The sequence below is a fragment of the Panthera uncia genome, chromosome B4 (assembly GCF_023721935.1).
Source record: "Panthera uncia isolate 11264 chromosome B4, Puncia_PCG_1.0, whole genome shotgun sequence".
NCBI lineage: Eukaryota > Metazoa > Chordata > Mammalia > Carnivora > Felidae > Panthera > Panthera uncia.
The window spans coordinates 57831173-57858274 of NC_064809.1; the positions used below are offsets into that span (position 1 = coordinate 57831173).

The window sequence follows — 27102 nt, forward strand, 5'->3', positions numbered from 1 at the left end:
CCCTCCTTCTCCTGAGTTATCTACTCTCCTGAATTTGATGTTTATCACGCCTATGTGTGTTTTCATACTTTCATATATGTATATAACCACAATCAATAATTGTGTTTTATGTTTTAAATTTTATATAAATGGTGACACGACATCATTTTTGCTTAATATTGTTTTTGAGATTAATTTATAATAGTACATAGATACCATTCATTCACTTTTGCTATGCTATATTTCATTATATGAATATACAACAATTTATTTATTCTCCTGTTGATGAGATATTAGGTTATTTTCAAAACTGATTTTTTTTTTTTGCAATTACAAAGTGTTGCAATGGACATTCTTTTCCATGGCTCCCTATGCACGTATTTCAAAGATTCTTTAGGGCACATTCCTAGGAATTGAATTATTGGATTATAAGATATAGACATCTTCAACTTACTAGCTATCACCAATCAGGGCCACAAAGCCACAAGTGTATGAATTTATACTCCCACCAGCAGTAAATTAGAATTCCCACCAATCTACAACTTGTCAACATTAGTTACTGTCAGACCATTAAAATTTTTACCTATCTTATTTGTGTGCAATATCTTGGGTTTTGTTTTGTTTTGTTTTAAGTAGGCTTCACATCCAGCATGGAGCTCACTGTGGGGCTTGAACTCATGACCATGTGATCAAGACCTGAGCTGAGATCAAGAGGTGGTTGTTCAACTGACTAAGCCACCTAGGCACCCCCATGCAATATCTTGTTTTAATTTATGTTTTTCTGATTACTACGGTAGTTGAATGTATTTTAATGTTTACTGGCCATTTTATTTGTTTTCTAGTGTTTATTTACTCAACAAATATTTTCTATGAGTTGTCTCTTACTCATTGATTTATAGAATTTCTTTTCTTTGTTATTTAACCTTTGTGTTTTAGCTACTGGCAATATCTTCTCTTTTTGGTATCATGTCTTTTATCCTTGTTTATGGTGCCTTTGTTGTGAATAAGGTTTAATTTTAACATACCTATATTTATCAATATTTTTTTATGGTATGTGCTTTGATATATGTTAAGTCTCTCTCTACTCCAGGTCACAAAGACATTTTTCTAGACTGTGTTCCAAAAATGTTGAAGGTTTGCTTTCGTATTTATATCTTTAACCTATGTGTTCTAACTTTTTTGCATGAGATGTGAGGTAGTGTCCAGTTTTTCTCATACAAGTGATTAATTGTTTCAGTACTATGTAGTGAATAATTGATCCTTTCCAAACTGAAATGCTATGGCCATTTATCATCTATCAAGTTCCCATATTAGATTGAGAATTGTGTCCGTAAGTCTCTTTAATTTCGTCATTTTATTTGTCATTCACTATGCCGATACCACAATGTTTAAATTAACAGCACTACAGTGCACCTTGTGATGAAGATGGTAGCATAAGCAGCTCACCTGTACCCATCCCCAGTCCCATCTTATTTTTCAAAATTGTCTTGGTGAGACTTAGCCACATTGTCTTCCATATACATGTCAGAACTGGCTTCTTTTGAAGTTTCAAGAAAAGTCCTTTTGGTATTTTCATTTGATTGATTCATGTACTTTCTCTACGTGAGCAAAGAATCTCTCTCCATTTACCTGATGTTCTACAGTTTAGCTACAGTGTGTCCAAATGTGGATTTTCTTTCTGTTTTTCCTGTTGGAGACTTGTTATGTTTCCTGGATCTAAGATTTTTGCGTTTTCATCAATTCTGAAAAACATTTCTGAATATTTTAAATATTTGAAAAAATTTATTTATTTATTTATTTATTTATTTATTTATTTCAAATAATCTCTCTCTCTCTCTCTCTCTCTCTCTCTCTCTCTCTAGTCTCTCCATTTGAAACTACTATTAGAGATATGTTTGGACCTCCTATTTTGTCTTCATGTTTCTTACCCTCTCTGCTGCATTTCCTGTCTATCTCCTGTTCTGTATTTTGGGTTATTCCTTCAGATCTATCTTCTAGTTCACTATTCCCCTTTTCAGTTGAGTTTAATCTACTACATAGAGTTTTTAATTCCAATGATTTTTTTTTCATTCTAGAACTTGTCTTTTGTTTTCATTGATGTTTTATTTTTTAATATATCCCTGGTGTTTTTTAAAGTGCCCTGTTCTTTATTCACGTTTTCAGTTTCTTCTTTCATGGTTTCAGTTATTTTGAGTGTGCTTTTTTGTTTTTTGTTTTTAATTTAATTTTGAGAAAGAGAGAGAGAGCACGAGTGGGGGAGAGGCAGAGAGAAGGGGGCACAGAGGATACAAAGTGGCTCCGCACTGACAGCGGTGAGCCTGATGTGGGGCTCGAACTCACGAACCTTGAGATCATGACCTCAGCTGAAGTCAGTCGCTCAACCGATTGCACCACCCAGGTGCCCCAAATGTACTTTTTCTATAGGCTTGCTTTAGTTCCATTATTTGAAATTCACAAAGTTTAATTCTTAGAGAGAGAGTGTGTATCTTTGTGTGCACACATAAACTTAATGCATACAGTGCCGGCCTTCACTAATGAATTGATTGTTTATGGGATTGCTATAGTTGGTTTGTGAGTTCATTTTCCAAGAGGCTTTCTTTATATGTAATAATTTGCGGTGGCCTATTTGAGGGTGTAACCCTTCAAGATGGTTTCTCTTTCTAGGTGTCCCAGTGCTATTATGAGCCACTTTTTTTTTCTTAACCTATTTATTATGGAAAGTTTCAAGCATACAAAAAAAGTAGATCAAATATTATAATGGACACCTGTGTTCCCATCACCCAGCTTCAATAATTATTAACTCATGATCAATCTTGCTTCATTTATATGCTCTGAAACTCCACACCCACACACCACATATTGGTTTATTTTGAAGTAAATCCCAGATATTATATCATTTCATCCATAGATACTTCATATGTAAGTCAAAAGATGAAGACTAAAAATAATCAAAATACTAATCATCCCTAACAAGTTAACAGTTTCTTAATAGAATCAAATCAGTGGTCAAATATCCACGATTAACTCATGAATGTTTCTTCAGTGTCAGAATCAGGATCCCAATAAGATCTATACATTGCAATTAGTTTATATATTTCTTATGTTTCCTTTATTCAAAGACTTACCCTTTCTCTCTCTTTTATATCATGTCTCTCTCTCTCACCCCTCCCCTTCCTCTTTCTGTCCTCCTCACAATTTTTTGTTGAAAAAAATCAAGTTTTTTTTTTTTTTCAGGACTGCTTTCATGTTACTTTCTCAAAACCTCCACCTCCACCTCCACCATCAGCCAAGACAACAGTTTTCTTGATGACCTCCAGTGCTAGTGGGTTCATTATTTTTGAGTCATGTAAGGGCATAGCCATTTGAGGGGCCCACCTTTACGCCACGGTCTTAGCTCCATCTCTTAGCCTGTGGAAGCTCAGAGCATTTTAATGTATTTCACAGCTAGAAGAGTTTCATATAAGTTAGGCTTTAATATTATGCAGAAATAAAACCTCCTGATGTTTAAAAAAGTCTTTGGATCAACTTGCAGATTTCTTAACCTCTCTCAGTCACAATTTTCTATAAGACAGAGTAGTATTTTTTACTTATTGCATTGTTTTACGGAATAAATGAGCAAATATATAAAGTAAGTAATGAACGAAACATACTCTGTCTGCGTAGAGGAGATTTTTGAGCAGGGTTTGAAGAATGAATATTACTGGATTCAAAATAATTAAAGGAGAAGTACTATACCAAGGGGGATGGAAAAGTAAAAGGGCATTTTAGGTGAAAGGCACAATTCATGTCCTAAACCTAGTTTTCATCCACAACCAACTTTATTGCTTCATGATTCTGTTGTTTGTGCTCGTTTAGTTTTTTGAGGATGTAATTGCAAAAATTCCCAGTAGTTACTATCAAATATGAATGTTAACATAGATACACAAATCTGTTAGAATACTAAAATAAGACCCAAACCAAAGGGATTCTACTTGAATGTTTCCATGATAAGTCATACATTAGGATAGTTGTTGGATTTGTCTTCTGTTTTCTCTGTGTTGATACAACACTCAGTTGTGAGATTCACTGGTCTAAAATGAGCTATTTGCAATAATCTTTAGGCAAGGTTTTTGGAACTTATGAATTGTAGCAATTTCATGCTGGCACATCTCTCAAAGATTTCCCTAGCTTTCCAGCCTTAAATTGGCAGGGACATCAAGGAAAGCACACTATATCCATAGGATTTGGGGGATTCATGCTCCCTTCATCCAGCTGCTGATCACAAATTTCAACTCCTTTTTATCAGTTCCGTCAGGATAGTTTTCTGTTATCTTACAAAGCAACAAATGAGCTACAAGTGAACATCTGCAAAGCACAATGTGTGCTGAGAAATAAGGCAGTCACTTGACAGGCACATTTTCCTTTCTGCTCTTTCTGTGCTGGCACAACAGATGTGGCTAAACTACACAGAAATGCAATTACAAGGCAGCACTGGCTAGGAAAATTAAAGATATATATATGTATATTATATACAAATATATACAATATATGTAAATATACATAATTATATATATATGTACATATATATATATTTCTTGCAATCAGATAGTTTGAAATCATTATAAAGGAAGCCACCACTTTGAATTATAAAGGATATATCCTACCATGGGAAAGATTTCAGCCTGGTATGTAACTGCTCTTTACTATTCCCTACTTCTTCACCAACCAATGAGAGCTTTTATCGCAACAGAGAAGGTGAATCTGTCTCATCACTGATGATTACATGAGCAATGATTGCCTTTAGAATGGCCTCATTACTTCTTAGAAATCTTGTTTCTACAAGTTATTTTCCAAAGAAATCTAGATTGAGCCAAGTTCTCGGTGATGAAAGGCCTGCTTTGTTTTTCAACTCAATCCATTACCACATAAATTATTTATTTTGATTCAATTTCAGTATCGTTGCACACCATATATGAAAAGTCTATACATATATTTACAGTAATTCAGACATGGACTTGTCAAGTATCAATTCCTCAGTCAAATATAATAATAAAGGGGAGAAAAAGACTGAGTGCATATTACAGATGGGCTAAACTCAGGTGTGATGGAGCAAGTGTCATTTGTCTTTAGACTCTGAAAAGAAATAATTTTCTGTGATAGAACTGGTTATCTAGAATTGCCTTTTCACAGAGAGATTTTGACCTGGATCATGACCTGAGCCAAAATCGAGTCAGACACTTAACTGACTGAGCCACCCAGGCACCCCATCTACCGAGCTTCTTTTAAAACTAATCTCTTAGGTTGTCTTTGCAAAGCAAATATTGCAAATTGTTCCCCCCAACCCCCACAGGAGGATGGGGAAATGCATCCATGACAGTGTGTGCTGTAACCCAAACTCTACCCAGGGTAAGCAGAATTTAGTCCTTGAATTACGAGAGTATTTCTTGACTAATGCTGTCCATTGACTATTTTTACTCTAAGGAAAAAACAAAAATGAAAAGCGTAAAACAGTGAAACTCTGGGTTTGGAGATTCCTAAGGCAAATGAAAAGGCATTGAATCCCTTCCTGATGTATGATGAGCCAAAGAAAATTCTCCTTAGCAAAAGTTGCTAGACATAAAAAGTTGTTGCTAGCTATAGTTTTGTTTTAAGTGGAAAAGAAGCTACTACTTCACACTTGGTTTAATAAAAACCAAGAATTTTTTTTTCAAATTTATAATAATGTTCTGGGTTTTAATGCCTGTACATTAATATTTGTAGTGTTTAGAGACAGATGGTTACAGCTTTCTCTCGCATCTTGATGTTCAATACTGCCATAAACTCTTTGGTTGATTTTGAATCTTTATATTTATATCACTTTTGGAATTTCCCATTAGTATCTGTGCACTAAGTTTGGCTAAAACAATTATACTTTATTTTTTATGTTTATTTATTTTTGAGACAGAGACAGAGTGCGAGCAGGGGAGGGGCAGAGAGAGAGAGGGAGGCACAGCATCTAAAGCAGGCTCCAGGCTCTGAGCTGTCAGCACAGAGCCCTATGTGGGGCTTGACCACACAAACCGTGAGATCATGACCTGAGCTGAAGTTGGACGCTTGACCGACTGAGCCACCCAGGTGCCCCCAATTATGCTTTTTCTTTCTTTCTTTTTTTTTAAAAGGTGATACTAATCTTGGATCTGCTTTGGACAGAAAATATTTTTAGCTGGACAGTAGTTTTTCAGAAATTAAATGCTTGTCTTTGTAAAACCATAATAGTGTAATCAGAGAAACATATGCAGCTCAGCATGGTTACCAAGACTGGAATTTCCTGGGTAGTAGAGAATAAATAGTTTTTTTTTTCAACGTTTTTTTTAATTTATTTTTGGGACAGAGAGAGACAGAGCATGAACGGGGGAGGGGCAGAGAGAGAGGGAGACACAGAATCGGAAACAGGCTCCAGGCTCCGAGCCATCAGCCCAGAGCCTGACGCGGGGCTCGAACTCACGGACCGTGAGATCGTGACCTGGCTGAAGTCGGACGCTTAACCGACTGCGCCACCCAGGCGCCCCAATAAATAGTTTTGATGCAGAAGGGAAAAGAAGCAGAAAATGAACTTTAGAACTCTTAGGTATTTGCAAACTATTTATGTCAACACTATTGGAAAGATTTTTGAAAAGTGGGCCCTTGCTATGAGAGCTAAAGTAGCCCAAGTCACTAAATGAATAGATTTATCTATTTGACACATGTATATTGACTGCTACATACGTGCTGGGTATTGTGTTACGTCTTTCACCTCTCCTGTCGCACATAATCCTTACAACAGTTTCTGAAGTGGGCATTGTTGATCATCCCACAAATGATGATGGTACGGAAGCTTGAGGAAGTTAACCTGTCCAGGACAAAAAGCTAGAATGTGGTGGAGGTGGGTTTTGAACCCAGGTCTGTCAGATCTAGAGCTAGGATATATTGCCTCTGTCTCTGTCTTTATGCACGTGGACCATTTTGCTGTAAAACTTTATATAGTTACCCTCTGTTGCCCCTTTCCTGCAGGCATGTATAGGTTATCTTTTTTGGAGCCTGTTAGGTCTTAGATAACTTAGAGCAGATACATGTTGTTGGAATAACAGACCCAGCAAGGTTCTCATAAGAGAAAGCCGTGAGTCAATCGTCTTTTTTTTAAGGGGTCAGTGGGCATTATCAGTTCAGTTTTTGAGAGGGAACATACCGCTTTGAGGACTTATCTGCATTTTGCTAATTACTAAATGTCCTGTTTATGGGAAAAAGAAGCAATGATGTTAAGTCCTATGTTCTCCATAGCTCCTCTATGACTGACATAGGATGTATCTACTAAGGCATTTGTTTATGGTCACTGTGATTTTGGTCTCTTCTATTTACTGAAGTATCTCCAGATCCTCAAAGAGTACCTGGCACGTGGTAGGTACAGAACGAATATTTGTTAAATGAACGAAATGAGATTATTTCTAAGATGTGATAGAGGGCTACATTTATATGTATTATTCATTTCAGCTCAAGTTTCAGAGTAAGTTATACTGGCACAGTTTGAGGTCCTATGAGATGGAGAAAAAACATTATCTACTGCAATTGCAGGCACATCATTCATGATCCTTAAAACAAATTATAAAGTGTTCTTTTCTCTATGTTATCCATGAAGAGGCTGAGTCTTAAAGACTGTGTCACCTTCTCCTGGCTTGGACAGTCATTTGCAATCTCAAAGACTTCTCCCCACTATGCCTCCGGAGTGGTACTTCACACCATTCAGCATGGAAGAGGAGCAGATAATGGAATGTTCTCTAAATATCTGCAGCTCTCACTTTGTTTACAGTGCTGTCCAGATTCCTCCATAGAGGTGGCCAGGCTGGGTGATGGTTAAGAGCCAGGCTCTGTACTCTGGTGCAGCCAGCAGCTCTATCTTTGCTCTGTGACCTTGAGCATAAAACCTTTTTGAGCCTTAGTTTCCTCATCTATGAAATGGGGCTGATGATAGTGACTACTTCATAGGATTTTCACGAAGACCAAATGGGATCATTTACGTAGAGTGCTTAATTTAATGCCTGGCACGTAAAAGTGCTCAAAATTAGCATTAAAATGTCTAACCATTTAGGCTTGGTAATTAGCTTTTCTTATGTAAATATAAAGATTATGGAATATATTCACCGGTATCCACTAATACAGAGTAGACTGTGTGGCAGTTGTAACCAACACAGTGTATGTGCTATCAGTTTTAAACGTGGTTAATTGGTAATTCATTTCTGAGCCCTTAAATACGCTCTAAATTTGATCTGCTCTAATAAACATATGAGTGACTTGCAATAATAATTATTATAATAATTACTGCCAGTGTTTCTCCCGTTATTTCTTAAGCATTATTGTAGGCGCCTTATTTACATTATCATTAATCTTTGAATTAACCATCAAAAGAAGGCATTGTTGTCTCTATTTCATAGATAAGGAAACTGAGGCTATGAAGAATGAGCTTTGTTCAAGATCATATAGCTACTAAAATAATAGAGTCAAGCATCAACTCTAGCCCACATTTTCCCACTGTGCAGCATTTAATTACACGTACAGTTTCCTAGTTGATTGTAACAGAACTAAAAAGCAGTTACCACTTGTTGAATGAACTGTTAATTAATGTTTCATGCTTTCAAGAGTTTTTTTCACCTTTCTTACCTCATCTGTTTAGGAGGAGTATTTTTGAGTCTGTTTACCCCAAAATGTAATTTAAAATAATAACTAATAATAATAATAATAAATGTGGGGAGGGAATAACCTCACAGTTCCACCATATTTAAGTCCTATTTAGCACCAAAAACTTTATTGTCTTTAAAAACTAATACACAGGAGGAAAAAAAAAACCACACAGTTGATTCAATGTCCCTTACATTTAGAAAGGATGGGGGGTTTCGATGAGTGAACAGTAAGGATGGATTTGTATGAGCTACTATTGACTGTTCATTTTCCCACCTGGCCAAAACTGATCAAACGACATTACCCATGGCAATTAATTTTCCTATGCCTCACTTCTTCAACAAAGTAGGGATTAAACTGTAAATTTCTAAAGGGCAAAGACCGTATCTTATTCTTCCTTATACTCCTAGTATCTACTTCAATAAAGGTTGTTGAGCTAACTTCAGTGGGGAGTAATACCTAGATTAGGACGACCATTAATAGAAAGATCTGAAAGATTACATTGTACCAGTTCTTACTCCATTTCCAGTCAGGAAATGAGTATTAGGATTGCTCTCTGGATCTCTCCCTCCCTTGCATCTTTTTATGTGATTCTGCAGGCTGGTTTCAGGGATTCCAAATAACTAGGAAAGAATAATGTGCCAAACTTTGCCCTTTAGTTACAGATGAATCCCACTTGGGAAGCAGATGCTTCTGTAAGAGAAGGGGCTGAGAGAAGGCAGAAAATGTGGTAGAGATGTAGGAGTGTGCTACAGCATTCCTGGTGGGCTTGTGACAGCTGACTGCGCCCATCTCTTCCCAACTCTGTGTTCAGTGACTTCATGTTGATAGCAATGAAGGGTTTTCCCTTCAAATTTAAGGATTCCTACGATAGAAAAGACTAAACTTCCTTATGAGAAAATTATTGTTATTATATCTCATTATTACTTATAATAAACAGCTCTTCTATAGGAAACCCCACTTGTCAGTATATCACTCTAGACCTCAAACTTTCAGATAAGCCCCAGACCAGGTGTTAGCATTTAGAAGACTGTGTTTTTAGCTTAAACTACCTGTTCTGAAAGTGTGGCTTCAGGACTAGCAGCAAAAGCAACACCAGCATTACCCAGGAATTTGTTAAAAATGCAAATTTTTGGTCTCCACTGCAGACCAATTGGATAAGAAATTCTGGGGACTGGGCCAGTTTTTACCAAGTCCTCTAAGTAATTCTGAACCACCGGCTTCGACTTTGTCTTACCATAAGGCCGTGGCAATGACAATCCAGTAAAAATGCTTAAGTTATGCTAAAATATTCTCTCCCATCCTTCTGAAGTCTTGATCCAATAAACATCTCTTAATAGATGCTCATGAAAGGTTCTTTTATATATTATTTAAATCTCGGACACACCATGTGTTAATCAACAATTCTCCTGGGTGAGACTGCATTCAGTTGACAGATTGCAATATGTTTATCATTTGTTGAAAGTGATTTCTAATATTTGACCTTAAATCCTATTAAATAGATGAAAATCCACAGAAATTCTCTTAAGAAATATCCAGAGAAATATTTACAGTTCTGCTACATCTCTTGTTGATCAATTGTCTGTGCAAACATGAGAAGAGAGTTCATCTTGTTACTATATTGACAGAATATAAAGGTGAAAGTTGATTAACTTACAGGAATAGAGTCACATTTCAGGTCCACAAATGAGAGGGTGGGGGTGGAAGGAGGAGAGAAACCTTGAAAGGCATTTGACAGGGGAAGGTTGTATTCCCCAGATAGCCCTGTCAAGCAGCTCTGTCGACAACTAAAAGAAGAAAACAAATAAATTGGATGCTGTGTGAATGTCACAAGACCAGAATATAAACACGTATGACATGGGGAGAAGTAAATACCAATAATTCACGTTCTCACAAAATGTTTTAGAGTGGGATCTTCTAGCTATGCCGGAATGAAAAGGAAAAAAAAATGATGTCTAGGTAAATCTCCAAGACACTGGTCCAGCACTCACCTTTTATTCATAATGCCAACTCTTAAAAGCACCACTGCAGGTACAATAGGGCCAAATAACAAAAACAGAAACAGTGTGTGACAGGACTCAGGACTCATCCATCTAGAAATGGATCTAACATTCAGAGAACATTTCATCTCTGTTTAACTTTCTAACCCACAAGAGAGAATGCAGCCTTCACTCTAAGCAGACAAAGAATATCTTTAGATGGAAGATGGAATTTAGCACTTCGGTTTTCTCTTTACACTAAAGAGAAAACAAATTGTAGACACGTGCATCCAAAAATTGATTTAAGATGACAGTAGTTGTCTTTTGTTCCCATTGAAAAAAAACTCATTCCAAGCTTTTCTTATTAGCATAATTCTCCATCTGTACATGAACTGACTGGACAAGTTCTTAAAGCCTCGCTGCCCTCTCTACACTACTTTCCCCGATGCTACCCCACTCTTATTTGGCTTTGTGCTCAGTGACACCACCTGTCCACCCCAGGCCTGGGTGTCTGGTCCAATGAGTGCCTTATTGAAAACCTTACATAACTGCTTTTTTCCTGTTCCATGAGGCCCACCTCACCAAATCTAATGGAAGCTCTGGCCCAGAATCCAGGAATGTTGTTCCAGATAGACCTGGCGGGTCTCTCATTAACATGAGCTCCTCCTCCCTTCCTGGGAAGTCAGAACACCCTGTCTTCCTGGAGCGTCCATGTCCTGCCAGCTCAGGAAACAAGACCCTTAGTCTGGCGTGAGAAATCTGATTACCTCCCCGTGGCCACAAAGCTTTCAGTTTTAAGTTTCGATAAATGCTACTCTTCTAAAAGGTGCTGAACACCAATAAACCCTCTGATACAGAAGTATTGTTCTAACATGCAGATCTGTAAGAAAAAGAAGTCCCCCCTCCTGGAACCCACTGAGCCCTAGCACAAGGCTAAGAAATTAAAATGTGTTGAGTTTAACCAGGTTCCATAGCAAATGTGCTATACAAAGATCTCAAAGTGAAATCCAAAAATCCAAGAGGGTAATCAGTTTCATAATATTTAGACATGTTATGAAGTAAAACCAAGATTATAAGAAGTATATTTAAGATGTTTTCTGTTCAAAAGAGTCAAAAATTCTGCATAATTGGGTAACTTGGCTCTTTTCTATTTTCACTAGACTCTTTCTGGATGGTCTAGCATTTCTAATGGCTTCAATTACTTCACATATGCTGATGACTAACAAGTGTTTATCTGCAGCTCAGACCTCCTTCCTGAGCTCTAGGCCCCTGCAGTGAGCTTTGAATCCATGTGGGCATCTTCGTTTTCCACTCCCATTCTGCTCTTCCTCTTGTATCTTGTGTCTCCTTAAATATCAACACCATCCACCTGGCAGCTCAAGTCAGGTGGCTGAGCACCTTCCTGACCCCTCCGACCCCAGCAGCCTTCACATCTGGTCTTTATTTAGGGCCCAAAGATTCGGCCTCCCTCGTGTCACTCAAACACACCCACTCTCTCTCCCCACTGCTAGCTGAGCTCAGGCACTCATCATTTCTCCATAGATGCACAATGGCCTCCTAGCTGGTCTTCCCTTCCCAGTGCATTCTTCACAGCCTGAAGGACCATTCTCAAGGGCAAAGTAGATCATACCATCCCTCCGCTTCAAACGCCCTAGAAGGAAACAAAAGTCCTTTGTGACCTACCTCCTGGCCATCTCTGTAAGCACTTCTTGTGCCTTCTCTTATCCTCTGCACTGGAGCTATGGGAGTCCTCGATGTTTACTCTGCACTTCTGCATGCCTTTGTACCTACTGGTACTTTCTTGACCCTTCCTCACATCCATCTCCTAACTAGTTTCTGCTTATCCTTCCAAATCCATCTCCCTTCAGGAAGTTTCCCCCAGTTGCCTTTGGGTTAATCACCCCTCCTGTGTATTATGGAAGATGAGGTCCTAGTACTTAGATGGTATTCTAACTTCACTGTGCTCTCTTTCCCCACTGGACTGAGAGAGAGAGCTCCTTGAAGGCTGAGACTCTATCTTTTCACCTCTCAGTTCCCAGAGCTGTGCAAAGGGTCTGGCTAGTGTATGTCCTCAAAAGAGTTCTGTCAGTTGACCATGAGAAATGCCCTAGAATGAGGTCATATGTTCCCGGGCACCTTCTTGCTGGAAACTGGCCTAATGAAAGCTACAAAGGAGTAGATACTGCTAACGTGGGAAAATTTGTTCAAGCAAGGCACAGAGGCAGATTTTTAACATGCGGGTCCAGTTAGGCCTGATTGTTGGAATGTGTCTCTCATAAAGACAAAGAGAGGAGTCTTGGCAAGTGCCAGCTTCACAAGAGCCTCTAGGGACAAAGATAGCCACGTGGGAGAGAGCCCAACCCTGTGCATGCACCTGCAAACAAACACTAACAAGGGCGTATAGGCACGTGCTTCAGGATTTAACAATCTTCACAGAAGCAAGTTGAGGAGCCTCCATCTGGTTTGTTGCCAATGAACAAAAAAGGAGGTCTTTCTTCCATTGTTTCAGTTGTGTAAATTCTTTTTTTTTTATATATATATATTTTTTCAATGTTTTTTATTTATTTTTGGGACAGAGAGAGACAGAGCATGAACGGGGGAGGGGCAGAGAGAGAGGGAGACACAGAATCGGAAACAGGCTCCAGGCTCTGAGCCATCAGCCCAGAGCCCGACGCGGGGCTCTAACTCACGGACCACGAGATCGTGACCTGGCTGAAGTCGGACGCTTAACCGACTGCGCCACCCAGGCGCCCCAGTAAATTCTTAATGTGACAATACATAGTGAGTCCCTACAGGTCTTATCAAACTTCTACCTAACTTTTAAAAATGAACTTTGAGAAAGAAGTTCATCCCTGACTTGGAAATGTCAGTCATGTTGTGGTCTACACAAATAACTTCAGTATCATTACTCTGCATCTGCCGGTCCTCTGCTGAAAAGTTGCCTCCCTGGGTCCTACCTGCTTTGTTTTCTACCCAGATCTCTCCAGCCTGTGCCATGCTCCTGTATTTTAATGCTATATCCCTGTGCTGGGAATGTTACTTACTATTAATTTATCAGCCAGTCCAAGTGATGGAAGAGCCGGCACTAAAGGAAGGTCTGGCTTTTGGCATCACGGCCCAGTAGAAACCTGAACAGCGCTCAATTTGAGAACCCACGGGGGCACAAGCAAGTTACTGATTATGTAAACAAGGAGAGACTAGGATAGAGGCATTACCCTAAAATGCTATGTTGATGTTGTAAGTAAACAGTTCTGCTACCCTGTGGTGTAAAGCTAGCCCTAGGGGTAGAAATTATTACCAAACCAGTCATTTAATGGCTTACCAGGTGACACTCAGCTACCCTTCAAACATCCGTCTCTAGGAAAACCGTGCTTAGCAGAAGATGCGCTTAGGGTTGCTTAGGGTTTCTATCCTAAAGTACAACTTAGCAACATTTTAATGTTTCCAAAATTAAGGGTGAACAGATACACTTTGATTAGAAACTCTAAATCACATTTGCAAAACTTCAGGGCACTAAAAAAGAAAATCTGGTTTGACAAAGCAGTCGAGTATCTTTTGTCTCAAAGTTGTCATTCCTCTTCCCAGCGTCCTCTCAGCCAGACACGTGCCTTTCTTTCCTTCATGGACACTCAGGCACGTGGGGATCACTTCCTATTTCTCCCTTGCCAGTGTCCTCCTATCAGCATGCAATAGCCAAGACATACAGATTCTGCTAGGACCACAACTTTCCTCTCTGTCTCTTTCCCTGACTTTGTGTCATCTCAGCTCCTGCCCACCTGATATATTAATTCTGCTTAGATTAGTAAAATAATAATCCTGATGTGGGTTGGATGCCAACCCACCCAACACCACTGCTCATTTTCCTGAAACATGATGCCTTGAATCATGTCATTTGTCTGATTAAAAATTTTCACGGGAGTCCCACTGCTTATGAAATCAATCCTGTATCCCTAGATTTTTAACTTACCTTTCTGCTCTATGTCTTGTTATTTCGACTGCGGGTAAATGTTTACTACTCTCCCCCCACAATTGTGCCATCCTACCTCTGTGCTATCGCTTGTGCTATTTCACCCAAACCACCTGGTTTGAGTGCTGGTTTCATTATTTACTAGCTTTGTGCTTCTGTTTCCTCATTTATAACATGAGGATCATAACAGCACCTGCTTCATGGGGTTTTGTGATGATTGCAGAGGAAATCCATACAAAGCCCTTAGAAGATGGCCAGCACAAAGTAAGTAGTCAGTAAATGTTAGCGGTCATCATTATTATTATCATCATCCTTTTCAAGGACCATTTCAAATCCACCTCTTTAGTGAAGTCTTTTTAAATTGCCCAACTCAATGTTGTTTTTTTCCTCTTTTTGTACTTCTCTGAATAGCATTTGACATGTAATGCCCTGCCTTAGAATAGCATGTCCACTTATCTTGGCCTAGACTGGACCGTACACTTATTGAGGCCGAGGAGGTTTTATTCATCATTGTACACGCGAAAGGACCTTGCATAGCACCTGGCACATCAAAAGGACTTAATAAATACTGGCTAAATTGAAACAAATTGATTTTACTATTTTAAAAAACTCTGTTCCTCGAGCCGAGAGAAAAATAACACATAAAGATAAGTAAATGAAATGAGCACCTGGATAACAAGGATGTTATTGGTGAAAGACACTGACATTGATGTCATTAGAATGCACGACTTGCCCTGATAACATCCTTCCGTCCATGTTCTCCATTGCAGGTCTGCCTAGTGGCGTATCTTGGTTTGTTTATGCTTTGTGTCTCATATCAAGTTGACGAACGGACATGTATCCAGTTTGTTATGAAAGTAAGTTGTTATTTTTTTCTCTTTTATCGTCACGTGGGGAAAAAAACACAAGTACAAAATAAAAGAATGATTTTTAAAGGGTTGCATATCAGATTATACTAGAAGTTGCATTTTTAGGCAGGCCAAAAAAATGTTTTAGGAGGGCATTCATCCAGACCCCAAAGGTAATGCTGGTCTTTTTTTTAAAGTCTTAATTTCCATGCACTAAGTTGGCATAGATCACATAAAGTCTGTCCTTCAATGCCCTTACAAAGAATTTTGAAAATTCATCAGTTCAGCAAAACACTTGGCCAGGGAAAAGGTGTCTCTGTTACTGCCCACTTCCATATCTTGGGGTTTTTTAGAATATTTTAATAGGGAAGCAGTCTAAGTGTATTTCCTCTTGTAGGTGGGATCACTGAGACAAAAAAAGTACATTGGGTGCATCCAAATGATCTGTGCCAAGAGCCTGAGGGTATTGGGGGGGGGGAGGTAGGTGGGTAGGATACGCATGGTTTAACGTGTGTGTGTGTGTATGTGTGTGTGTGTGTGTCTTTCACGTGCATGTGATTTTTTTCTCCATTAAAGACAGTGCATTCGGTCGGAGCCCATTCAAGTACACAGCATTTTCACTGCACAGTAGAATCTAGTCCAAAGGGAAACATAGACACACCCTTTTAGAGTTCAGGGAGATAAAAACCCAACCCAGCAATCAGAGCTAGGAGAAATCAAATTCCTACATTTTCTTTCAACCACTTGTAGCAGACAACAAAATGTTTTCTGTAATATTCGTTTGTTGGGTATTTTTTTTTTTGGTCCACTCACACTGTTTACTTTTTCTTCATAACCAAGCACATAACAGTTAGATACTTCTTTGTTCACAAGAAGCATAATGCATAAGAGTAAGTCAATTCTATTATTTAGAAATTACAAAGAGGCAGAAAAGATGTTTTTTATTCTAGTATGGTTGAAGTGGTTGACATAAAAAAGCAAAGTGCTTATATTATATGTAAATATATTTAAATCATGTTGTAAAAGGGTAATAATGGAATAAAAGTGCTCACATTATATTAACTAGTCAAAAAAAAGCTGGCTACACAAAATCTATGGTGTGATCCTACAGAAATAAAAAAAAAATAGCTCTCAGTGCATAGAAAAAATGGTTATCTGTGAGTAGTGGGAGGATAGCTGCATTTTGTAGTTTCTTCTTTAATTCTGAAATGTTCTCCAATAGTTAGACATAACTTTTCTAATTAAAAACATAATGGGGGTATCTGGGTGGCTCAGTCGGTTAAGTGCCCAACTTCCGCTCAGGTCATGATCTCACAGTTGGTGATTTCAAGCCCCACATCAGGCTCTGTGCTGATAGTGCAGAGCCTGCTTGGAATTCTCTCTCCCTCTTTTTCTGCCCCTCCCCTGCTCTCTCTCTCTCTCTCAAAAAATAAATAAGTAAACTTAAAAAAAATAATGGATTCTTTAAAAAAAAAAACCCGACAGAATTTGGTGGATATACCTACATTTGGAAATTTTAATTTTTCTGTCTGAGGGTGTTCCTTAAAGAAGGCCAGAGAGAGCAGACATCAGTCCATGTTTACTGTTTTTGTAGAGGTCTCACTAAATACAATAAGGCTTAGTGATGAATTAAAAAAAACAAAAAACAAAAAACAAAAAAAACCCTGGAAGCCTAATAAGAAATGGCCTGTTAAATTACAGGGACCTCTTTCACTAGGTAAAAAGTGCTCTACACTACGTTCATCAGCTTATGTGAAATGCCCTCGTTTCCCCTCCAGATGACCCAGCAGAGGCCCCCAAAGCCACCTCAACATCTGCACTTGAAATAAGGAGCAAGGGCAAAAATAAAATAAAAAAGTCACTGCCAATGTCAGCCAGGTTGAGAATTCCCCACTAGGAAGATCTCATTAGCCACCTTTTTTTTTTTTTTTTCCACCTGTGACAGACATTGACAAATACGGAGGCACTTTTCTCTTCTCCTGAATGTGACCTTTAGTGATGCTTGCTGCCAGCTCTCTAAGGTGCCCGCTACGTTATCTTCAGGTCTAAAATGAGCTTCAGTCAATCTCCAGGTTTTCCAAAGGCACAACAGGTTACAGCAGACTTTCGTTGTGTTTCCACACCATTGGATGGGGGGTGGGGGGGGAGGAACGAAATGGATCTTCATGATGTGTTTCTCACTTAGCCTTATGGCATTTTAGTGCCTGCATATACCCTGGCCTAAGCTTTGTTGAAGATTTTTTCTCTCCTGTTGGAAGACCCAGATGGCCAGGGCAACCAGTCAGGGGGGTGCTAACTGCGTCTCTCTGCAGCCTGAGCACGCGCGCGCGCACACACACACACACACACACACACACACTCCCTCCCTTTTTCTTGGAGACAATAGCCACGGGACTTGTCTTTTCATCTGAGGCTAGCGCAGTCCGCTCTCTGGCAGGCCCGCGACACCACCGGCGCATTCTTTCTTTCTCCCGGGGCTCTGCCCGCGGCCTTGGCGGGCCATTCGGCCTCCGATTGGGCCGCCTGCCTTTCCCCGTGGCCCTGTTTTCTCGGGGCTCACCTTGGTTATTTGCAGAAACGTGTCCGGTTCATGTGCTTGCAAACACTCCCGGGCACATTCCCCAGGAGGGCATTTAAGGCGCACTCGCCTGGTGCCCACAGCCAGGAGGCCCCAGGGCTGCTGCTGCCGCCCCCTCCTGCGCGGCGAGCGGCAGCCGGGCCTCACCACCCCTGCCACCCGGGAAGGTAATTAAATCGAAGCCGAACCGCCCTCCTTCCAAAGTCACCGAGCGTTGAAGCCGCAGCCGGGTACCAATTAGAGGCAGCGAGCGAGCGGAGCCGCGCCTGGGCGCCGCTGTTACATAAGCTCCGGGGGCCTCGGCTCCCCCGCCCGCTGCCGAGCGCCAGACACACGGGCTGACACCGGCAAGACAAATGCGTCCCGAGCCAGGCTTTTATCAAGATATATTTGCTCGCATTCCCAAGGTCATCGTAAACACTTTCATTGATAGTTTATTCGTGCCGCGTAGGTAAAACAAGCCACTTGATTTTAAATTACAGATTCTAACCCAGAAGCTTGTTGCTGTCAGATGGATTAAAAGCCAGTGAAGGGGGGGAGGGGGAGCGGTTGGGGAAATGCTACAGCGTTGCAGATGTAGCCCGCAGGCCTGGGGGATCAAGTATACATTTATGTCTTAGCATGGATACGAAATTTGATTCTGTGGTTCACTCCTGTTTACTTGGCCTGATGCTTTCACAGAGTGGGAGATGCAGGATCACAATGTGTGAGCTATGCATCAACGAAAGTGTATTCATATTCAAGGAGCTAAGGGGCAAGGCTTTTGTTTGGGCTCCCAGCATATTTAAGTTGCTCACTTAAAATTGAGCAATCCCTGTGTCTGTGTAAATGTTTACATCTTTTCTACAAGCCAAGCCTGCATTGTTACTCCCACATGACAGAGAATAAGACAAAGCCCGTAAAGTTGATACCCTAAGAGTCTTGAGAACTGGCAGCTCTTTCCATCTCTAGTAATTTGTTTATTGATTTCACAAATACTTAAACAGTGCTGCTATGTACTAGAGGCAGCTCTAAGCCCTTTACAGATATCAACTCTTTTGATCCTTATAATAAGCCTATGACCATAGGGCTATTATGATCATCATTCCAAGTTTAAAGGTGAAGTAACATAGGTGTGCAGGGGAATGATCAATTTGCTCCAGGCCCACAGCTAAGAAGGGGAGAATCAGGCTTGAAAGCAGGCAGTCTGGCTCCCCTATTTATGCTCATAACCATCACTCGGCTGTACACTTGTTAAATGTCTTGAGCAAATCTTCCAATATCTAAGCCAAAAGGAGATCTTTTAAAAATAGGCAAACTTTTGGGGTACATGGGTGGCTCAGTTGATTGGCTTTGATTAAGCCCTTTGATTTCGGCTCAGGTCATGGTCTCGTAGTTCGTGGGTTCAAGCCTCACTTCCAGCTCTGTGCTGACAGCTCAGAGCGTGGAGCCTGCTTCGGATTGTGTCTCCCTCTCTCTCTGTGTCTTCTCTGCTTGTGCTCTTTCTTTCTCTCTCAAAAACAGAATAAACATTTTTAGAAAAACAGGCAAAATTCTCATTTCAGCAAATGGGTTTTCGTGATTGTGTGAGAGAATAATATTTTTGCAGCCATTCGAATTACTTACAGACTGAAGGAGGGATTATTGTCATTGCCTCAAGATAGTGTCCCAATGAATGTTATAGAAATCTGCTAAGGATGTGTGTGTGTGTTGGAGGTGGGAGGGTTATTACAAGACTTCCTCAGTTCCAGCCATTGATGGCAATAAAATGTGCAGAGAAAACTCCAATTGGGGCCATTCTGCTAAGCAGATGACTCTCAGGTGGGAAATTACCCCTTTAATTTGGGCCTTCCCTCCTGGTAAAGTCACCAATGTACCCATGTTCCCAAAGCAAATAGCTCCCAGGTCCATGCTGCCTGCACTGGAAACACAGTTACAGTGGGTACACATGTACAGCACCACCAGCACGATTTAATTTGGCTCTTGGTATCAGGAGTTTGAAGTCAATCGTCAGGCCTGAATATTTCATAACAACCCAGAATATTTCAAATATTCTGCTCCAATGTTCCCACAAAAATAAAAACTCCTACATTTTAGCCTAAGCACTATAGTTTTTGCAGGAAATATGGCCACAAAAATTTAGGTGATGTGTTCAATTTCACAAATTAAATATTTCCTTTTTAAATGTTTTAATGGTGCCCCTTGTATTTATCTGCTTCCCTTCCTCCAAGGGAGGACTAAACACATTGAATAGAAGTTATCCTTGTTGGAGCACTTGGGTGTCTCAGTCGGTTAAACGTCTGACTTTGACTCAGGTCATGATCCCTCAGTTCATGGGTTCGAGCCCCACTACATCAGGCTCTGTGCTGAGAGCTCAGAGCCTGGAGCCTGCTTTGGATTCTGTGTCTCCTTCTCTCTGCCCCTCACCCCCCTCATGTGCTCTCTCTCTCTCTCTCTCTCTCTCAAGAATAAATAAACATTTAAAAAAACCCTGAAAATTACAATAAAAGAAAGTTATCCTTGTTATGTCCCTGAGATATAAGATGTTTCAATAAACTGTTTCATGGATGAAAAAACTTGAGTTCCATCTGGCAATTCTTCAAGAGATTTGAAAAAGATTAGTGTATGCGTTTATGATATCTTTGATGAAGACATGCAAAGAATCCATGCACTCTTTGGCTTTGCAGCCATGTTAAGACAAAGTGGCTTTAACCAGTTCCACTCTCTTCCTGTGCCCTTAGTCAAGCTTTCAAGCAAACTAGACACATGGATAGGGCACCAACACACACACACACACACACACACACACACCACATTCAAGAAGAAAAAAATACATTTTTAAGTATTCTATATTTAAGACTTGAAAACACTTGAAATTGTCACCATGTGGAGAATAACTCATTTGGAGGACTTTTGTACACATATTTTATAATCTTGGCTATATGTTTTTATTTTAAACTACATATCATTGGAAGTAGAGAGAGTGCATAATCTTTTCGGAGCTGCTTTAATCTAGCCCTGGACATGAGTAGAACTAATCTTACTTTGGGGAGTTCACATTCATGAGAACTGCCCTACACACAACATTGGACTATGGTAATGTACATCTCACATTAGGAACTTGGTTCAGTACATTAGTCCCGACAGTTGGGGACTCCGTTCCTCATCTAGAGCCCCAGTAGGTGGAACCAGAAACATTTCCAGTAGGTGAGTACAATCCCAAGAACATTTCTTGTCATATAAAATGGTTTATATTGTGACTGTGTCAACAAGCACTCACAATTTTTGATCAACATATTTCAAGTGTAGGCTAAATGTCTTGTTCGGGGATTCCATGGTTCTTTAGCAGCAGAGTTGGAACTTGAACCAGACTTTTCCATCACAAGGCTATCAACACAGGCCAACGTGTTCAGAGCCTCGGCAGCTGAGGAGCCATTTAGAGTTAATTTTTGTACTCAGGAACTAGATGGTTAGAGGTGGACTTGGGTTGACACTTGTAGGTGAGGAAGCTGACATCAAGTCGTCTACCTTCTGGAACCATAATTTTTTTTTCTAGCAACCTCTTACTGGGGCTCCTGGCATTTCTGGACACAGGTTGGCAACCACTGTATTGACCACGGTCATTTTTATTAACCTGTGTTGCTAGTTGATCGATCACTGCCAATTTTGGCCAATACAGTGTTTTCATTGCCTTCTAGCCTTTCATTTACCTTCTAGCCTTTCTGCAATCTTCATATGAGCAGCTTTTGAGGTCAAAACAATCATGGCATGTCTTTCAGGGATGGCTCTCATGTTTGGGATTCATCTAAAGTTTGCTACATCCATATACAAGTATCCACCATCAAGCTAATATTGTTGGCTTGGTGTATGCAAAGCACTCCGCATCCATATGGCAAATAAAAATACGATCAGGGCTTACGGATTGCTTCACTAACAAATCGACATGGAACCATTCCTAAGTCACGAGTACTCCGTTACTGAAAAGACAACAGTCCCATCCTTCAGGGAACTTCCTGCCAGAGAAGAAAAAGACCAGCTTTTATTAATGAGTTTTGTCAATAGTCACCCGCTGTGCTTTGTAACTGGAAAGGTTTTCTTCTGCTTTCTTGCAGCTCTTGTACTTTCTGCTGAGTGCCCTGGGCTTGATGGTCTGCGTGTTGGCCGTGGCCTTCGCTGCCCACCACTATTCGCAGCTCACACAGTTTACCTGTGGAACAGCACTCGATGCCTGTCAGTGCAAACTGCCCTCCTTGGAGCCGCTCAGCAGGACCTTTGTGTACAGGGATGTGACTGACTGTACCAGCATCACCGGCACGTTCAAACTGTTCTTACTCATCCAAATGATTCTTAACTTGGTCTGCGGCCTTGTGTGCTTGGTGGCCTGTTTTGTCATGTGGAAACACAGGTACCAGGTCTTTTACGTGGGTGTCCGAGTGTGCTCCCTAACAGCTTCCGAAGGCCAGCAGCAAAAGGTCTAACATACTCGCTCAAAGGCGGGAGAGAAAACAGCACACTGACTAGCTGGGGTCAAAAAAGGAAAAGGAAAAAGAGAAAGAAGAGGAAGAAAGGAAGAAAAAAAAAACTTTTGACAATAACTAATATTCACTGTTGTAAATGAATATTTTTCTATTTTTCAGGAAATAAGAGCATTTCTTCAGGTTTCTATAGTATTTTTAAAAATTCTTACAGGGAAAATAAGATCCAAATTGACTTTAAGACATTAAAAGAACACTGAACGGGGAAGGAATGGCATACATTTATTTTTGCAGGTTGGAGTTTATTTCTTAGTACAGATTACCCCCACCCCCGCTTTCTGAACATAGAGCATTCCCATGAAAACTTCCGTGAACCGAAATGGGGTAAAGCAAAGACACTGTTTTGTAGAAGCAGAAATCTTCAGATTTCTTTTGGTTGGCGAAAATGGGTGCTAATGTAGATATTTCCTAAAGCAAAACGGCATAGAGCAAACTTTCGGATAGCGGGGAATACCTGTACTCATTTTATCCATTATTTATATAATCCTCTTTCCTGTTCAGTTTATAGTGTGCATTGGCATTTCAGGACCACTTGCTAAATTTTGCAGTCGTTTCCAGAACTTCCCACCTCCCCCCATTCCTTTCACTATGCCTTGTAGAAAGGGGGGAGAGCTGAGCAACTAGGTTGACTCTCTGGATTCTCCCTGGTTAGAGATGTCTTCAAGGCATGAAACAGCTTCAAGGGTCAGAGTAGAAAAGGAAGAGACTTTGCAAAGGCTAAATAATTATCAGCACCTGGGCTGGGGTGGAGGCCTTTTCTCTTCAGCTCCCTTAGTTTGGCTCTGTAAGTAGATCACTTACTAAATACTTTGGATGATTGTCTGCTTCTCAATAATTGAAAGTTGGTGGTAGTTGTATTCTTAATGATGTAGAAGGCTTAAAAATAATTACATTATGCTTCTATTCTACCATCTAAAACAAATCATTAAAACTAATTTCTACCTAATTGTTAATTATAATTATGCTCAGAAGCCTACTTAATGAGCCCTGTCTGTACTTATGTAGCACCATCGGCATTAGGAGAAATTACTCTCACAAGAGAGGAGGCTTAAAGATTCTTTCTTCTGAAAGCCAAGCTTTACAAAGGAGAAGAAAAAAATTTCTTTATTAATAGCTCAGGTTAAAAATATTCATTTAAACAAAAACAAGAGCATTTGTAATGGGAAATGTTTATACAAATAGCACATTTGTGATACGTTATAAAGTATCTCTCTTGGCAGCTAAGTACTTTTGAGGAAGACTGGGTAATGCCTAAGTGTTCCATTCACAAAAGTGCATCTGATATGCAATCTTATTATTGATATTTGTATCCAGTCAACCTAGAGACTTAAACTAATGTCTTGATGTCCTTATTTGAGCATATGCCCATTGACTTGGAAGGTAATTTTTATTTTGTTTTGTTTTTAAGTTACTGTGACTTAAAAAAGCACAGGCACGCTGGGGTGGGAGTCTTTTCTCTCTTACTTGGTTCTGAACAATACCAATATTTTAAGGAAGGAGCTCAGAATGCAAATGCATGCAGCATAAATGTTATCAAGATCTTTCTCTCTTAGCATGCTCTATTGAAATCAGAAATTCAAGATAATAATTGAGATGAATTTGCCTCTCCACATTGCCTTTTGATATACTCTGCTAGTCATGAAATTCTACCCTAAAAGAAAATCATTTTCTTGTTTGCCTTAGAAAGTAGTTGAACAATTCCATTGGTTGTGACGATAGTGTCAATTTCTACACAATATAAATATCCAAATAAAAGGAAAAACATTAAGTCAGTTAGTTGGAGAATTGTAAAAAGCTTTTATGTCCTCCAGATAAAACACCTGATTAACAGATGTTAAAACCTTTTTTTTTAATGTATTGACTTGCTTAAAAAATGGCCTTCCTACACACCAGCTCAGGCCAAGAACTCACACTTAGTAGATAAGACTCTGGAGCAGAGGTTGGATTACACGCAAAAACTATATCGAGAGAACACCAAGCATCCAGATGATGACCTAAAAAAAAAAAACAATAGCTGAATCCATTCTGATTTGGACAGTTTTTGACATAAAGAAGAAAATGACAGAGAATCTGAAATATTGTAGGCTGTTCTGTAAAGAGAGAGAAACTGATGATTTAATGCTAATTGCTATGAATCAGGCACCACTAGAAGCACACCCTGAATTCCTTTTTATAGCAAACACTACTGGTTTTATATTAGAAAATTAAAAGTCTACACATCACTAAGGTGCTCAATGTTTTACAAACAATTCACAGGGTATTTCACATGGTAGAATAACTTTAGTTTATGTGTTTCTTTTTCTAAATAATGCAACCAGAAAAGGATGAGACAATAAGTTTGATAATAATCAGGATATATATATATATATATATCCTGATTTATATATTTTATAAATTTATATATATATATATATATATATATATATAAAATTATGTATGTAATTAAATCATTCTTAAATCTCCAAAGGAAAAAAATAATCATAAGTGAAAGAAGGAACAAATAAATAAAGAAGGAAAGAAACCAAGAAAAGATTCCTGTGCTGTGAACTCACTGAGTATTGATACATGTAAGAATTGTGTTGCATGAATAACAAACTGCTTTACGCTGGATTTAAAGTATTTTGAGGTTGTGTTTTGCAAATATTGAAGTTACAATAACCGGCAACAGAAAAGGAACAGAGACACAGCTTTACACTTAGCAAAATGTTACATTTAAAATCTGACAAGGAGCCAAGATGGTGACTGTCTCTTCTAAACCATAAAACAGTAAGATTTGCGCAATCCTCCTCCTCTTCCACCTCCTTCAGGAGAATTAAATGAATCAAGACTTTGGAAAGAGTGGAAACTGCCGGGACTTGGCAGTACTTGAAATAGGAGGAATACAGCAGCCTAAATGTACAGACTTTGTAACCAAGCCCACCCGATCGGTCTGTGCCTTCACGTGACCACCATCTGTGCCTCCCTCGCTCTGTCCAAATTTGTGGAGGCAGCTCCTTGGAGCCAAGCCTAAAAATATAGCTACACCAGGCCCTAGAAACTGTAGTCAAGTAACAGGCCTGACTTTTTTCCCCTCTTTGAATTAAACGTCTGTCTATATGATCTCTTTGGAGGGGTTTCCAGCTGCAATAGCCATGTGTTCTGACAGCGAGAGCCCATTATGTGTGTGTTTTCTATTCATGGGCAGGACATCAGAATCTCTTAATATTCTTGTACTTCTCCTCTTGCATGCATTGTATCTGGAATATGTTTATAGATTTTTAGTAAAAGGTGGGGTAGAGGTTATCCAAGGAAGATTCTGAAGGACAACAGTGGAGCAGTTACTTAACCAGAAACAAACTGAGAAGTTGCCCTGAAAACCAATCCTATCCTGTCACGAAACAAACCTTCACATTTTCTAGTAATTACCTCTCAACTATTGCCATGGAGCCGTTAATTTCTGTAAATCATGCTGACTATCAGTTTTTACTATACTCAGAAAACTCTGTCATGTTTTTAGATGTACACTGAGTATGCAGGACAGTGTTAAAAAGAGCTGATGGCCAAATATACTGACTTGTGGTGGAAACATTTGTTTCGATGAAGACTCAGTGTTTCAGCCTGGGCAATGAATACCTTAATTCTTTTCTTCTGATTTTCTCGATTATCTTCTTGATTATCTCAAATGATTATCCCCTTCAGAAATATCGGTCTGCATTTTGGTGTTGTGATTTCATTTTCCTGCCATTGATGAAATAGTGAATAGAAAACAAAGTGCTTTCTCAAGGTATGAAGTGGTGATTTTTAAAGGAGATGCGTATGTGCAGATTTTCTTTGTTAATAAAATTTTCATAATCTCTGAAAACACCGTGTTTGGATGTGCTTTGCAGTACGTTACACGTGAACTTGTGTACAGAAAAACCTCTCAGGTTAGTGTTTACTTCCAAAATTAGGTTTTGGAATAGATGAGGACTAATACTCATTTTGACTCCTTTATTCAGGGACTGTCTCTATTTTGGTACCTGCACCCACTGTGGAAGTCAAGGTTATAAATGCTCCCCAGGCCTGAGCTGAAAAAAGATCTTGCAAAAAGTACTTGGAATGCTGATTCTTAATTTATATCTATTAATGTCAAGTAAAGCTTGGCCTAGAGAAAGGAACACACGTTTGAGTGCTGCACATTCAATCATATCCTACATTTAATTATATGGAAAAACACACGGCCTAATTCCATTTCAAATCTGAATGCAGGGACTCCTTATGAACTCTGAGGCAATTTAAATAGTTGATTATACTGTAAAATGTGGTGGTTCCTTCTGTTTAATTTAGTTAGAAAGGCTTGTAGAATGTGAAAAGAAAGGAATAATGACTTAGCATACACTCTCTGAGGTGGATTTCCTATCCTTAATGTTAGGGCTGCAGGTCCCAGGGGGTGGAAATCTGACTGCCACTTTCTGGCTGTGTGACTTTAGACACACCATTTCATGTTTAGCTTCCCCATTCGTACAGTGGAGAAAAACATAACCGCCTCACAGTATCATGGGGAAGGTTACACGAAATAGCACTTAGCAAAGTAACTGGCTCCAAGAGGCTT

General features: G+C 39.5%; 1 protein-coding gene across 1 annotated transcript in view; it reads left to right on the forward strand.

Moving 5' to 3' along the window:
- Nucleotides 1–26623, forward strand: part of SSPN (sarcospan) — a 37846-nt gene extending 11223 nt beyond the window's left edge. Inside the window, 2 exon segments of the mRNA XM_049627222.1 lie at nucleotides 15363–15449; nucleotides 22110–26623. Coding sequence (XP_049483179.1) covers nucleotides 15363–15449; nucleotides 22110–22475 — 453 coding nt within the window. The 3' untranslated portion in view covers nucleotides 22476–26623.
- Nucleotides 26624–27102: the final 479 nt, after the last annotated feature.